Source organism: Lontra canadensis, unplaced genomic scaffold (genome assembly GCF_010015895.1).
Source record: "Lontra canadensis isolate GAN:19392208 unplaced genomic scaffold, GSC_riverotter_1.0 scaffold31, whole genome shotgun sequence".
Taxonomy (NCBI): Eukaryota; Metazoa; Chordata; class Mammalia; order Carnivora; family Mustelidae; genus Lontra; species Lontra canadensis.
Window position 1 is genome coordinate 11,194,217 of NW_022631025.1, and position 14,852 is coordinate 11,209,068.

Here is a 14,852-nt window from a genome sequence, read left to right on the forward strand (position 1 = left end):
CTAGCACTGTGTGCCACAAATGTTAATTATTCACATCCACCCTCTTTGTGTGTGCCATGGAGGTGATACTACCCACGCTTAAAGGTTTGGGTAGCTCAGACCCTCCAGTATCTGAGGACCCCTGCTGGGCTGGCCAACCTGGAGTTGTGGTTCAGCTCCTGGGAGATGTCGTCGACCATGTCATTCTCTGAAGCCTCATGAGCCATGGCTTTGCAAAGTTTACAGGCCACCAGGGCCTTGGCCATGGCCTCCTCGCCATGCTGCCAGAAGAACAGGGCCATCTTCTGCCTCTTCATCAGGACGGCCCACACCATCAGCTCGTGGAAAGGGAAAGGGAAGTGGTTGATCTCAGGGTCGTCCAAGTCAATGTCCACCTCTTCTTCTCTCTTCTTGGTGGTCTTTCTTCCTCGCCTCAAGGGGACATCATCCTATAATTTTAGGGAAAAAACACAGAGGTGGAGTTAGAAACGAACCAGTTACATTTATTAAATAGTTATTTGTTGTATACCTACTAAGGGTCCTGTTCTGGGATCAACACAGAAACAAACTAGCCTATCCCAGCTCCTAACCCAAAAGTACTCATGCCTAACTTTAAAACAAGTTGTAATGAATGCAGAAGCATAGCCCTATGGGAATATGCTGGTGTTATACTTGATTTTTAAAAAGTATTTTTAATGGGCCATTCCCTTCCTTTCTCTTTTCCTTTTCTTTTTCTCCTTTCCCTCCCTCCTTACCTCCTTCCCTCCCTCCCTTCCTTCCTTTCACTTTTGTTTTTGTCCATTTCTTTTCCTACAGGAAAGGCTATTTGTGCCTCATGATGGACAGCATTGCCCTTTTCTCTGAAAGGACAAGGACATCCTTTTCTTACAGGTGCATAAATGACAACACCCACACAAAGAGACAGGAAATGGGAAACAGATGACCTATCTCCACTTTCTACAAACCTCTTAGATGCATTTGTGAAGTATTTCCGGCCTTTGGATCTGTTGCTAGTTGTAAACAACCATGAACAGATTTCACTCACTGGAATTTATATGCTTCCTTGGTTTTCAAATAATATTTCAAGTAAGACTTATTTTCTTACTTGTAATGCTAATGTAACCTTATGGTGGAATTTTCAAAGCTACTGTAACTTGCCCCCCTTAATAATGGGAAAAAATGGGCTCCTGGGTGGCTCAGTGGGTTAAGCCTCTGCCTTAGGCTTGGGTCATGATCTCAGGGTCCTGGGATGGAGCCCCATATGGGGCTCTCTGCTCAGTGGGTAGCCTGCTTCCCCCACCCCCCCCATCTGCCTACTTGTGATCTCTCTCTGTCAAATAAATAAATAAAATCTAAAAAAAAAAAAAAACTGGGAAAAAACTTCCCTTCCTTATTTTAGAATCACATACTAAGCCTTACCAATTAAATGAATATATTATATATATATATATATATATTTAAAATGTATAATAAAGAAAACAAATAATTGACATTAATAATTTGGGCAAATACTTACCTCCATTCCCAGTAGTTTCAAGGCTTTGGGCTATTTAAAAAGAAACGTTATATATAAAGTTAGATTTTTCTTGATAGAGGTAAGAAAAGAATCCTACTATATCTTAACCAGGTAATAGAAGAACTCTACTGCACATATAGCATATATTCATTTCACTAAGCAAAACACCACAAGAGGAACCCATTTATAGAAATTCTAGAATTAAGGAGGGCCCAGATGGCTCAGTGGGTTAAAGCCTCTGCCTTTGGCTCAGGTCATGATCTCAGGGTCCTGGGATCAAGCCCCGCATCAGGATCTCTGCTCAGCGGGGAGCCTGCTTCCCCCTCTCCCTCTGCCTACTTCTCTGCCTACTTTCTCTCTCTCTATCAAATAAATAAATAAATAAAATCTTATTAAAAAAAAAAGAAATTCTAGAATTAAGGATTTAGTGATTTTGGTGAATCACAGAAAACCAGACACCCAGAGAGGCATAATGAGATCGTCCAAGAGTAGACCCTGTTGATAATCTCTTTTATGAGCCAAAATTTCTTCATCTTCCCAGAACTGAACTGCTTGGCTGACATCTCCATGATCTCAAGCACTTGGGCTCAGTCAAACCAAGAGCTATTTCTTAAGCCCTTTTGCAAGGCCTCTATTACCTGGAGACTTGGAATATTATTCAGAGTATGTGTTTAGGTATTTCACGCGGGCCATCTCCCTATGTAGCTGTCCAGTAGGGCAAGGGTGAGTGGGGCCACGGGGACGTGTGCAGACCGTGGCAGAAGGTGCTCAGTGCCATGGAAAGTGTCAGCACATACAGTGGGATCACTGGTCATGCTGGGAATGTGCAAAATAGTCACAGGCCAAGACACACACAGAGAGAGAGAGAAGGCAACTCAGCAAATTACAGAACTTGATTTATACCTAACAAGTGGAGATACAAAATTGCATCTCAGGGATCAGGAATTCCAGTTCTGTGTTTTAAGTGTTACAGAATGGTGAGGTGCTATCTTGGAAGTTGTTCTATAACTAATAAAGTTAAAGTATTCTCCATTCCCCCAAATTTTATTTTGGAATAAAATAAAACTAAGACTAGCCTGAACCTTGTCTCTCTCCCTTTCTTTCCCTTTTAGCTTCTAAATGATCACAGTTTGAAATTTGTGTGATTTTATTTTTCTTATTTATACTTTTTGGTGTTTTCAAAGTGGTCTTCGAGCACCACCAAATACTTTCATCATCAGAAGATTAGCTTTGTTAAAAGTAGAAATCAAGGAGCCTGGGTGGCTCAGTGGGTTAAGCCTCTGCCTTCAACTCAGGTCTTGATCTCAGGGTCCTGGGATCGAGCCCTGCATTGGGCTCCCTGCTCTGTGGGGAGCCTGCTTCTCCCTCTCCCACTCCCCCTGCTCGTGTTCCCTCTCTCACTGTATCTCTCTCTGTCAAATAAATAAATAAAGTCTTTAAAAAAAAAAAAAAAAGGGCAGAAATCATGCCCACCACCAGCTAGAGTAACGGTTTTAAAATGTGGTCCAGGAATCATATGATCCTTTCTGGGGCTCAGAGGTGTTTTCCTAATAATACTAAGATGTTCTTTGGTTTCAATACCCATTAACATTTTGCAGTGATGGTGCAAAGGCAGTGAGTGGTGAGCCAAACTGTGGGGGGCCCTAGCAGGAATGACAAAAGCAGCAGCCCCAGACTTCACTAGTTGCCATTAGATTCCACTATTACGCACTTGAAGTTTAAAGACAAACAAAAAACCAGTTAGACTTAAGAAGTCCTTGATGAGGCCTAAAAAAAAAGTTAACTATATTAAATCTCTACCCTCCATACTAAAAAAAAAAAGTCTTTTGGCTATTTTGAGGGATGAAATGGTAAGTGTGCTGAAAGCACTTTTGCTACATAGTGGAAGAGGACAGGTCGTTCTGAGGACAAACACACACTTACTTGGATTAAAGCCACACTGCTTCATGGGCGATCTACTTGAAGGAATGACTGGCAGACCAACTACGGTTTACTTAGCCTTGGACATTGGGCGGACGTTTTTGGTAATGGCCTAAGTGAAGCTGTCGTTTCAAGGAAAATAACTAACTGATGGTATTTGTTGCCAATGACAGAATTTTCCAAGCCAAAATTAGAAAAAAATTAGAATTTTTAAAAACTTGCATATTCTCTCCCCCATGACCTGGACGGTTTTTCAGAAGTTAAAGACTTTTCTGATGAGATTGGAGGTGATTTTAGTGAAGGGCGAGTTTCTGAAATTGTCTAATGAAATGTGTCAGCCGTCAGAAGATGTGCATAACTCGACAAACCGATATGATACAATGACCAGTCTACCATGTTCCCAGATCCAAAGTGTAAGATCAGTCAATGCAATCTGAAGTTGCAGGGTATGAAAAGTTCATTGAACTATTTCAGATTTTGTGTTTCCACTGATCTTTAAGAAATTGCCAACTGAGTTTTGATGTATGCAGCATCAAAAAAGAATATAATTATTTGTAAAAATTATTAAAACACTCCTTCCTTCATACATATATATATATACACTTATATATATTTGTCATATTTGTCACATCTTTGTGTGAAGTCAGATTTTCTTTGTACAATTCAACCCAAACATCTGGCAACAGAGTGCAGAAGGAGATATGAGAATCTAGCTTTCTTCCATTAAGCCAGATATTACAGAAATATGCACAAAATGTAGACCAATGCTACTCTTATACCAAATTTTGTTTTGAAAATACAGTTATTTTTCACAAACATGTCATTTATGTTAACAGGTAATGGGCTTCTTACAGTTAATTGAAAATGAATTAATATTAATAATTAATAAATATTGTGAAGTCTTTAATTCCTAACACGATAATAGCAATTGATAGAACTCCCAGAAATAAGAGCTTTTGGGGGTCCTCAATAATTTTTTAAAGGTATAAATGGATTCCCAAGACCAAAAACTGTGATTGAGGCAGGTAAGACTAATATGAATTTCATGATTAGTCCCTGATCATTAGGGCTCACTCTCAGGGCCGGTTTCTGATTTTAAGGGGACCTAGTGAAGAAAAGAAAGGGGTGTATCCCCCAATACATTGCCTTTTTTTTTTTAATGGATTTGATGGTGGAGGGAAGAGGTGGGTGGGGCCAGCTGCCTTCTTACTGGATCTCCCCCTGGGAGATAACGAAGCCACATCCCAAACGTGTCCCACCCTAGTCCTCCCCAGGAGCCCAGGAAAGGGAACCGGCTGCAAAACTCACCCTCTTGGGGCCGAAGAGATTGTGGTAGAGCGTCCGGAAGCGCTTGCGCGTGTAGTTGCAGCGGTAAGCCCCGCCCATCAGGTATTCGATCACCAGGCCGATGTCTATCAGGCTGATTCTGTAATCCGGAGGCAGGTTCCCCTATCAGGGAAGAACGAAACACACACACACACACACACACACACACACACACACAGACGCAAAAGACAGCGTGGTTTACTAGGGATTCGATGCCATGTGTTCTGTAACTATTTTAGAGTAAAAAAAAAAAACTAATTCAGAAACATATGAATGTAGTATTATGCTGGTTAATTAATTCACCTTAAAATAGATCCAACCGAAACCTGGATATTCTCGCTTGGAAAGAAGACATAAGTTAAATAAGAAGATGCAGAAATCGTCGGCAATAACAGAAAATCAAAATATTTATTCAAGTCTTCAGCTGGGGAGAAAAAAACACCAGTGTAGCAGAGAGAAACACAAGGCTTGACATGGCAAACACTGAGCTCCAGCCGCTAGCAACACGGCTCCCCAGACGGTCCCCAGGCCCCCGCCCAGCGCTGCCCTGCCTCTGCCCCAGGCTTGCTCCCGCTTTTGCTAACCATTTACTTCTTCCCACTCACTAAAGGAAGACTCCTTCCAGAAGATGGTTGTTATTACCATCGCCTGCATCAGGTGGGATATGCTGAGAGTTCCTCTGCAAAACCTCGATGAACAATGGAAAAAAAAAAAAAAAGGAGCAGCTTTTTCATAAAAGGAGAGTGGATGGATGTCAGGATGAAGTCAGTTAGGAGCATCCTTTGTGGTTAGAGAGAAAGGGGGTGGCATGAGAAGAGATTTTGAGGGAATATTTATTTCCCTGGAATTAAGGAGGTTTGGGATATTTTCTTTCAAAGAGAAGAGCATTTCTTAAAGACCAAGAATGATGGCATTTAAGTTTTATGGGGCTTGTATGCACAGATGCAAAACACAAGGATTTTATTATCATTCATTGTCTACTCGTTACTGGTTTCTACACCAAAAGGGTTGTCTCTAGGGTCTAAGGAAAATACCTGTTCTGCTAGGTCAGGGGAGAGTTAGTTCCATCTATGGCAAGTTCTGAGCGCACCGCGAGTTCCAAAAAGCGCGAGTAAGGAACGCGCTGTCTGGTTTGGCTTTCTGCGGCAGGAGCGCGCTCTGTACCACGAACCACGAGGGTACAGCCCTGCCCTGCGTAGGAAGCCTCAGATATATTGTGGAGAGGTGGGAGGGCTCTGTCTACTTTTGTCTTAATGGAGGATCCACCCCGATACCGTGTGAGGTTTCTGCCTCTTACAGAAGTGGCTCATAGCCACGGTGGTGGCTCTCCAACTTTGGTGGCATCAGAATCACCTGGTGAACTTGGTGACAGTGCCAAGCCCTGGCTTTAATGTATGGGCTTCTCCGTGCCTTGTTAGCTCTCCGGGTGGTTCTGAGATACACCCAAGTTTGTGCTAAATAAGGTGGGCCAGGTGGGCTCACGTGGCAGAATCAGAAAACTCATGGTGTACAATCACTGTCATTAGGAAATCAGCTTCCGTTTCTGCAGAACCGAGGGTAGGTTTTCTGTTACCCATACTCAGCTTTGCTATGACCAACAGCACCCATCTGAAGGGCATTCAGGGTTAGAGGGGACCCACTGTAGCCTTCCACCAAACCTATAGCTTTGATGGTGTTACCGATCTCTGTATTCCCGGTGCCTTCTGTAGTGACTGGTGTGTGGTCGGCATTCAGGAGGTTTCTGTGGTGAAGTTGAGAATGAGTGAAACAGTACAACCCATTGATGTGGTTGGGATCTAGTCTCAGTTTCAGGTTTCTTGGTACTGTGTTATGGTCAGTAATGCAACTAACTAGCCACGGTCTCTGGGTCATCCTGTTTGGGAGAGCCCTGCGCCACTGTGGAAATTTGACTTGAAATAGGCCGATGGCTCTGCGGGTATTTTCAGTGGAGTGGGAACAAGGGGATAGCAGTTGTCATCCCAGCCCACCGCAGAGGAGAGCCTAGTGCTACCCTTTAGACTGGCTTGCTGCCTCTGCACAGTTCCAACCGTCGGGTTCTATCTCTCCCTTGGCTTGGGGCACAAAGCAGGCTTGGGGGACTTCAGGCAGAGAACACCTCCCATCCTTGAGCTTGGCTCATCAGAACCCCACCCAAAAGTTCCCGTCATAAAAATGGCCTTATTCTCCTCCTTGCCATGCTCAGAATTCCGCCATCTCCTCTGAGCAGCTCATCAGCCTAACCACACTGGCAAGGGAAGCTCCCCACAGGCTATTAGAAAAGGCCAGCTGCCTGACCTCTTTATGCCAAGCGTGGCAACAACAGAGGAAAGGGAATTCAGAGAAAGTTTTAAGATGGTAACTGTCCATGTATCACCCTTTCTATAAACACGAAACTGAGTTTGAAAATATTCCTCCTGCAACTGCTTTTCTGCACTGTGTGGGGGCAGGGGAACAAGGCTGCGAGTTTCTGTCTCGACGGGCTGTACCCGACGGGTAGGCAGGCCTCTTCTTTCAGGAGTAGAAGAGCTCAAGAGCCTGGATGCATGTGGGTCCGCCTCCTCTCTTCTGCATTTGGCTCCTATAAGGATGACCCGCAGAGGAGATCCTGCATTTGTGTTATTTTCCTGGGCATTGTGCAGCCGGCAGAGGAAACAACAGTGGCTGGGAATCAACTGCCCTGGGCTTCTTTCTGTCTGTCCTTCATAAATCAACCAGCTTCCTGCAAGGCCTCAGTTTTCTTCCCCATACAAAGGGTGGAACTCGATGGCCTCTATTGTCTGTAAAGCCCAAGTACCAGGTTACAGAAACAAACCTACGAGATGTAGTGTGATGCTTTCGGAAGGAAGGCATAGCAAGTCTATGAATGCATGCCTATTTTTAATCCCGTAAGAATTTTCTCAATTTAAAACACATGAGTAACAGCGAACCTAACACCTATATATTTTCTTTTGAGACACCGATGTGTGAACGTCAGTTTGAATTCTAAGAACAAGACACCAATATTTCCTGAAGACCGACAGGGAGTGTCAAGAACTATGCTTTGGGATTGTCTATAGGAGTAGGGGTTACCAGGAAAGTGATAATGGTAAAATTCAAAATAATCAAAATTTGAGAGGGGCAAAGAAAATATTTTTGCCAATGATTATATTCATAAAGGGCCCTTAGGTTTATATACTACCTAAGGAAGGTGCTGGAATCTTTTTTTGTAAGAACTTCTCATGTAAAGCTTGATTATTTTGAAGTGATTTACGTGGGATCTGGTATCAAGCCAGAGAAGGGATTCAAGGAAGCACAGTCTTGGTTCTGCCCAGCTTTGAGCAAAGGCCTTAATGGAACGGACCACAAGGGGGCGATGTTCACAGGCCTGAACCCAATGGCGGTTCTATCAGCATTTTACCTGCGTATTCTGTTTTATATGAGTAATAAGGTGATGTAAATGAATAGGGCAGATCGGAGGACTTGGAAATCAGGAGTCAAATGCCCTTGTTAAAGTGATATCTGGAGGAGAGACAGCTTACTTTACCAGGTAATGTGTCTGAAAGCCTGCAAGACTGATTGCATCTGTTTTCTCCCCCCTAGAGTCTTAGAAAGCAAGGAAATTAAGGGAAATTAGTTTCACAATTTTTACTGGGGAGAATGGAAACCTTTTGGGGAAGAGGAAACAGATTTCATAAAATTAATAAAATTGGGTACCATTTTAGCCTCTTTGGATAACTGTGTCCTGGATGAACTCTGAAGGGAATGGGAACATTTGGGGTATGTCTGATGCGCTGGGCTGATGGCCTTGGCACCTGCGACCCTAGATGTCACAAACACAGAGAACAGCCGGCAGTAGCACCCTGCAGTGGAAATAGCACTGGGCTGGACTGTGGTCCAGCTCTGCTTCTCTGTGACCCTGGGCACATGGCTTCCTTTCTCTGTGACTCAGTTTACACTCTGCAAATAGGCACTTTGGGCAGCGTGACTTCAAAGGTGATGTCTATTTCTAGAGGTCCAATTTTTCTGACCTGTACCTAGCAGGCTGCTCTTATTTCTATGCTGCCTGGGCTCCGGGCAAAGACTATTGTCCAGAGCATGCAGAGTTGACAAAGTTCCCATTAACCACCCTTGAAGTGTGGTCAGTGGAGCTGAGGACTCAGAGACAGGACAGTTAAGGACTAGAAAGAGATGGGGTTGAGCTCATCGCATCCACCTCCTTTGGAAAAAGCAGAGACACCAAAGGTAATGTCCAAAAACCTTCTGGAAGAGTCTTCCTTCTCCTGGAGGCTTTCCAAATAGGAAGCCAACAACGACACTGAAGAAATGCTTCTTCTGTCGTTTCTGTTTGTCCCTCCTTCCTCTTTTGGTAATTACTTTGGTAATTGGTAATGCCTGAGCACTTACGTCCCCTTTCATGCCTCAACAACACATGGCAAGCCATGTGACTCAAACAATTTGATCCACAGAGTGAAACAGAGAGGCTTGGCTCTATCAGCAGGTAAAATCTGACAACGGGAGAACATTGCTCCTTTTTCGTGTGCCACGGGCTACTTCTCTGAAGGTAAATTTTAATCCATGCCATCCTAAAGATGACTTTCAACTAAGAGTTTAAATGCATGTATGGATCTGCTCTTCTGAATAAAGTCTTTTTCAGACATCAGCTCGTGATATCGCTATCAAATTTCAGCTGTTCAGGAAACACATTTTGTGGAAACTTCTAACAAGCATTCAAAAGAAGATTGTTTCCTTCTGATGTATGTAAAGGTGTAAAGTGATTGCTGGTCATTGAGTTTACCAAGGAAGGGTGTTCAAAAGTCTATTCTGGCCAAAGTTTATGGAAAAGAGGACATTCCCTCAATGTTCAGCTTTGTTACAAACCAGGCAATCTCTTAAAAAATAAAAATTCTTTTGCAAATCTGCATGAATTCGGCAGATGGGATTATGAAAATGTCCTTTCTTTATCCAAAGACTGTCTAAAATGCTTCCCCCACCCTTTCGTTCTGCCAAAGCTCTGGGTCTTAATTCCCATGTGAACGACATTAAACTACCAGAATTTCACAACTACCTCTATAAAATACTCAACTATCACCCTCCCTTTGTGGGGAATAATAGTACAGGTCATCCAAAGTATTAGCACACTTAAGTTAGGAAAGAAAAGCTAGTACTTTAAAACACAGAGAGGCACAAATCGAGCAGACAGTTAGCTTCTAAAAATGGCAAGTTAGATTTCGCGGTAAAGCAGACAGACTCCGGCTGCTCTGATTAATGTGGCCTTGTTGCGTCCGATGGATTTATGCAGAAAAGCAGTTCCGGGAAGTGCATTAGCTTCTATCATTTAAAATTTCTGATGGATGCTGTATAACCAGCTTTTTACCTCCTGGCTCCTAGACTGTTCCCTCGATATAAATAATTTGAGAGTCAGTTCTCCAAAGTTTGTTCTGTTGAAGTCAAAGGAGAGCTGGGCTTGGAGATATCCTGTTGTTACGTGGGACCATCAGGTGATTCCTAAATGTACTCCCTGGGTTCCTAAGAGTTATTTGCTTTTGATTTTCCAGGCATACCATCAAACACTATGTTTAAGGTTCAGAACTATGTTCCTAACACAGGAGCAGCATTTCACACCAGGGCTTATCCCTTATTGTTTCATATTTTTTGGTCACAGATCACATCAATTAACAAGTAACATAAACTCCTACAATCCTAAAGCACAAAGCACATGCTAATTACCAACTTCCTTAATTTTGAAAATGGCTTAACCTGCCCAAGATTTTCTTAGCATTTTAAACCTAGCTTTTGTAGACCCTGCGTATCGCATTGGCCTAAACTGCTGGACGTCATCTGGAACCATCTGAAGAAGATGCGCATTGATGTTAACTTCTCTCATTTACTTCCTTTCTTTTCTTTTAAGATTTAATTATTATTTTTTATTTGAGAGAGAGCAAGAGAGAGCATAAGCAGGGGGGAAAGGCAGATGGAGAGGGAGAAACAGGCTTCCCGCTGAGCAGGGAGTCTAACGCGGGACTTGATCCCAGGACTCTGGCATCATGACCTGGGCTGAAAGCAGACACTCAACTGACTGAGCCACCCAGGCACCCTCCTCTCATTTACTTCTTAAGAAAACACAAAGGCCCCTCATTCTTAGCTCCCTTCATCCATATAACACGAAACATAGAGACTTCCCCTCCTCTGGCTTCCACTGTTAGCCCTTCTCGTCGTTAAGTCAGGGGCTCACCTCGTCTGCTTTTCCTGTCCCTCTCTCTTCCCAAGAGAAGAAACGAAACACAGGCTGTCTGTTTCTCCCCACCCGACTGGCAGTCTTTTTTCCCAGGTAAAAGTTTAACTGGTTCCTAAGCCAGCTCAGAACTACCCTGGGTCATTTGCAATTACTTTTTCCAGTGACTGAATCAGTACGTAAATGAGTCCTTATATATTTTTGTTCCAGTATTTGGATCACACTTGAAAGAAAACTAAGACGGCTCCTAATACTCCTTCCTCCCCAATCCTCACATCCCATTCTCTCTTGTTAGTTTGTATTACTTCTGAAGTACATCTTTAGCTGAGAAGTTTAAAAAAAAAATGCTACCTTAAAAATACATGCCTTCTAATGCCAGTGACGTGAGCAACTGTAAGAGGCAGTGAGTGGGATTTCAGAAGGGAGGAAATGGTGTTGCAAAGCAGAGCCCTGCAAGGAAGAGAACCTAACAGGAGGGATTTTGATCATTTGTACTCAATGAAACCTAACTGCAAAAATCCCTTAGAAAATCCGGCAAAATATTGAGAAACTGGGGCGGGGTGAGGGAGGTGAATCAGTGACTTTATGTGAAGGCTCGAATTGGCCTATGGCTGAGGTTGAGGGACAAAGGCATAGCTGTCTCTTCGGAAAGTCTCACAATTTCTGCAGTGACCCAGACTCGCTCTAGGTGATGGGGGAGGGGATGATACCTTATTTACTATTTAAAAACCCTCAGGACGTTTTGTGGCACACGAGCAACAAATATCTTGGCAGAGAATATGCGTTAGATGTGTATACTTAATCTTTCGAGATCCTTCCCCCTATTTAGTTTGCAGGCAATTTTAAGCCAGAATAAATCACACAAAATTGGAAGGCTTGAGGATAAGAGAAATGGCTCTGTTGGGGGCAGATGTGCTTCTGGCTTGAAATGGGGGCAAATCAGGGAAAGATGTGGTCTTGGTAAAGACCACCTGGTTGGACTGGGGGTAGAGATTGTGCAGAGTCTGTTTCTCTCACTTTGAAGGCTTCACTCACTCTCTCAGATGAAAAAACCTTCAGTAAGTTTGTGTGGAGATGAGAGGAAAGTCTCTAAGAGCCAGCAGAAGGTTTTTGTTTGTTTTTTGGTACCCTTTACTCATTTCTAGCAAAGGTCTAGCTACTTAATAGGTACATTCTCAGCAGCCCCAGGACATTTACTTGGCCTTTCAAGGGAAACAAACTTCTAAGGGAAGTTCTAGACAATGACTCCGTATGAGATGAAGGGATTGTACTCTAGTTTTGACCTTACTTGGTAGCCTTCTCTGAGTAGGTCCTTGTGGGCTTTGGTGAAGAATTGCTATGGACTGGTGGGTGGGGTGCCTCTGTGTGCAGGGGGTGGGAAAAGTGCCCCCATCTATTTCGTCCTCTGGAGTTAGAAGAGCAGTGTCTGGGAATGCTGTCAAGGTTTCAGAATGAAGTTAGTTACCTCTGAGAGAGAGCAAAGGGAGTGAAACAACAAGCCCTTGGCTAAGATTAAACATAGCTTCCCTGCCCCTCACTCTTCCCATCTATACACTGGAACCATACTGTATAATAACGATAATCAAATAACAATTTGACTCCATAGAATTGTCACAACAATGAAACGAGCTGCGATGTACAGTAGGCTCAGGTCAGTGCCACACACCTCGTCGTCACTAAAGATCTGGCACTCTTTAATGATTGTTAATCAGAGGATCTGAGTTTGAACTCCACCTCTTCCCTAACCACACCTTCTATGTCTGTAAAATGGGAATAATTCTCCTTGATCCAAACCTCCCGTCTGCTTGTCTCCCCCGCCCCTCAACACACACCACCAAGTTAGATGGCAACGTGAAAAAATCTACCGGAAAAAATTGAGTCTTAGAAGAATGGAATGCACATATGTGTTTTCGTCTCTGATACTCGAGACTTTCTGAGCCGTGTTTCCTGTGCTCTGCATAATGTTAGAAGGGACAGTGACGCAAGGCCTCAGGAGCTAGGACGTGAAGATCCCGCCTACGGTTAGTCCAACAACATGGAAACTAGCTCCCCAGACGGTAAGGGGCGTGTGGGAGAAAACAGACAGTGGCATAAATCCACCCAGCGTGGTGCGAAGCTCTCAAAAACATGACGCGTTCAGCCTTCCGAAAACATTATGTCCAGTGAAAGCATCTAAAACCACAGAGGCGGGAGGTGAAACCACAGCTGCATTGTAAGCAGAGATGTCATCGTTAAAAGGCAATGCACACACACACACGCACACACACACGCACACACATACATACAGCATCCTGAAATGAGGGGGCTCGCGGGGACAGGACTGCTCTGGCAGCTCATGCAAAACAGAGGCGCTTTCTAATCACAGGAAGCAGTCAAGACAGGCCTCCGACCTTCAGTCAGGAGGGTTCTTACCTTTTTGACATCCCTGACCAAGTGGTACAATGTGTTTGAGGGCCCATGTCTCTGAAAACAATAAAGAAGAATCAAATGGATTTGCGGGTCATGGGCTCTCGTCGGTAAGGCAAGAAGGTTCTGGAAAGGAAGGGTTCTGGCCAGAGGAAGGGCAGTTCTTTAAGATGAGCCTTGTTGTAGTTGCTCAGTTGTACCTGCCTTTTCTAAATGAACATGCTGGCAGATTTTTGGATTGTGGTTCCTCGAGAAAAAGCATTTGAGGGTCTAGGTTCAAGCTTTGTAAAGGAGGTTGTCAACTCGGTGGATGGCTGGGCCAAAACATCATTAAAGAGGCCGGTTTTGAGGCGGGGGTCAGCGGGGGAGACAAAGGGGCCAATTTAGAGCATTGGAAATACGCTGTGGCACATGGCCGATCACAACTTGTTACCCATCGTGAATGAGAAATTGTCCAACACGCATTGGCAACGTTTTCTCTAAATGGCCATTCTGTAAATGGCCAAGGAATTGTTCTTTTATACTCCATAGGTCATATACTTTTCATGGCAACTGTTCGAATCTGCCACTGTGCAAAAGCAGCCAGAGACAATATGTCAACAAATGAGCCTGCCCCTGTATCGATAAATCTTTATGGACACCAAAAGAGAATCAAATTTCGTAGAATTTTAATATGTCACAAAATATCATTCTTCTACTGATTTTTTCAATCATTAAAAATGTTTAAAAAACCATTTTTAGCTTGCAGGCCATATTTAAAAAAAAAGAAAAGGCAGTGGGCTGGATTTGATTCTTTGGTACCATTTTGCTCAACTCTAAAGAAAAAGCCACAGGCTCTTGGCAGGAAGAGAGAGGCTAATGTGAAACGACTCGCCATCCCGCCGTCTTTCGGGAATATGAATGCTAGATGGCATGCAGGATGCCCAGTTAAATTTGAATTTCAGATAAATGAGAAATACGTTTTAGTATAAGTATATCCCAAATATTTCACGGGACACCTCATATTAGAAATTACTCATTGTCTACCTGGGATTCAAATTTAACTGGGGATCCTGTATTTTTATTTGCAAAATCTGGTGACCCTATTGGAGACTCTCAAACAGTGATGGCAAATCCTTCAGCAGTGCGGGAACACATTCAGGTATGGAGACGATTCATGAGTATGGCCTCAACTGCCTGCCCATTCATGCGACACACTTCCCAGAATTCTTCTTCCACTGAGGAATGCAGTCTGATATAGGGATTAAACACACAGACTCTGGAGTCAGAATGCCGGCCTCCATCCCCACCTGTGTTCTATTTTATTTATTTTACTGAAAACCCCATTATTCTTTTTTTCCCCCTGGCTTTATTGAGATATAATTGAATAAGACATTGTGTCAGTTGAAGGTATACAATGTGATTTATTTATCACAATAAGGTTAGTTAACACACCTTTGCCTAACACAATTATCATTTCATTGTTGTTGTTATGGTGAGAACATCAAAGCTCTG

At 43.3% G+C, this 14,852-nt stretch overlaps 1 protein-coding gene across 17 annotated transcripts in view; it reads right to left on the bottom strand.

Annotated features, from left to right (window-relative positions):
• The window catches only part of LOC116873011 (transient receptor potential cation channel subfamily M member 3), a 484,792-nt gene that overhangs the window by 73,148 nt on the left and 396,792 nt on the right, over positions 1–14,852 (bottom strand). For 10 of the 17 annotated variants that reach the window (XM_032866612.1, XM_032866610.1, XM_032866616.1 and 7 more), the window contains 5 exons: positions 13,365–13,415; positions 5,045–5,080; positions 4,724–4,864; positions 1,496–1,525; positions 139–428 (listed from right to left, as the gene is read on the bottom strand). In XM_032866612.1, the coding sequence (XP_032722503.1) occupies positions 139–428; positions 1,496–1,525; positions 4,724–4,864; positions 5,045–5,080; positions 13,365–13,415 (548 nt within the window). The remainder of the gene's footprint in view (positions 1–138; positions 429–1,495; positions 1,526–4,723; positions 4,865–5,044; positions 5,081–13,364; positions 13,416–14,852) is intronic. The other 7 variants (XM_032866614.1, XM_032866613.1, XM_032866611.1 and 4 more) reach the window with 1 other exon arrangement.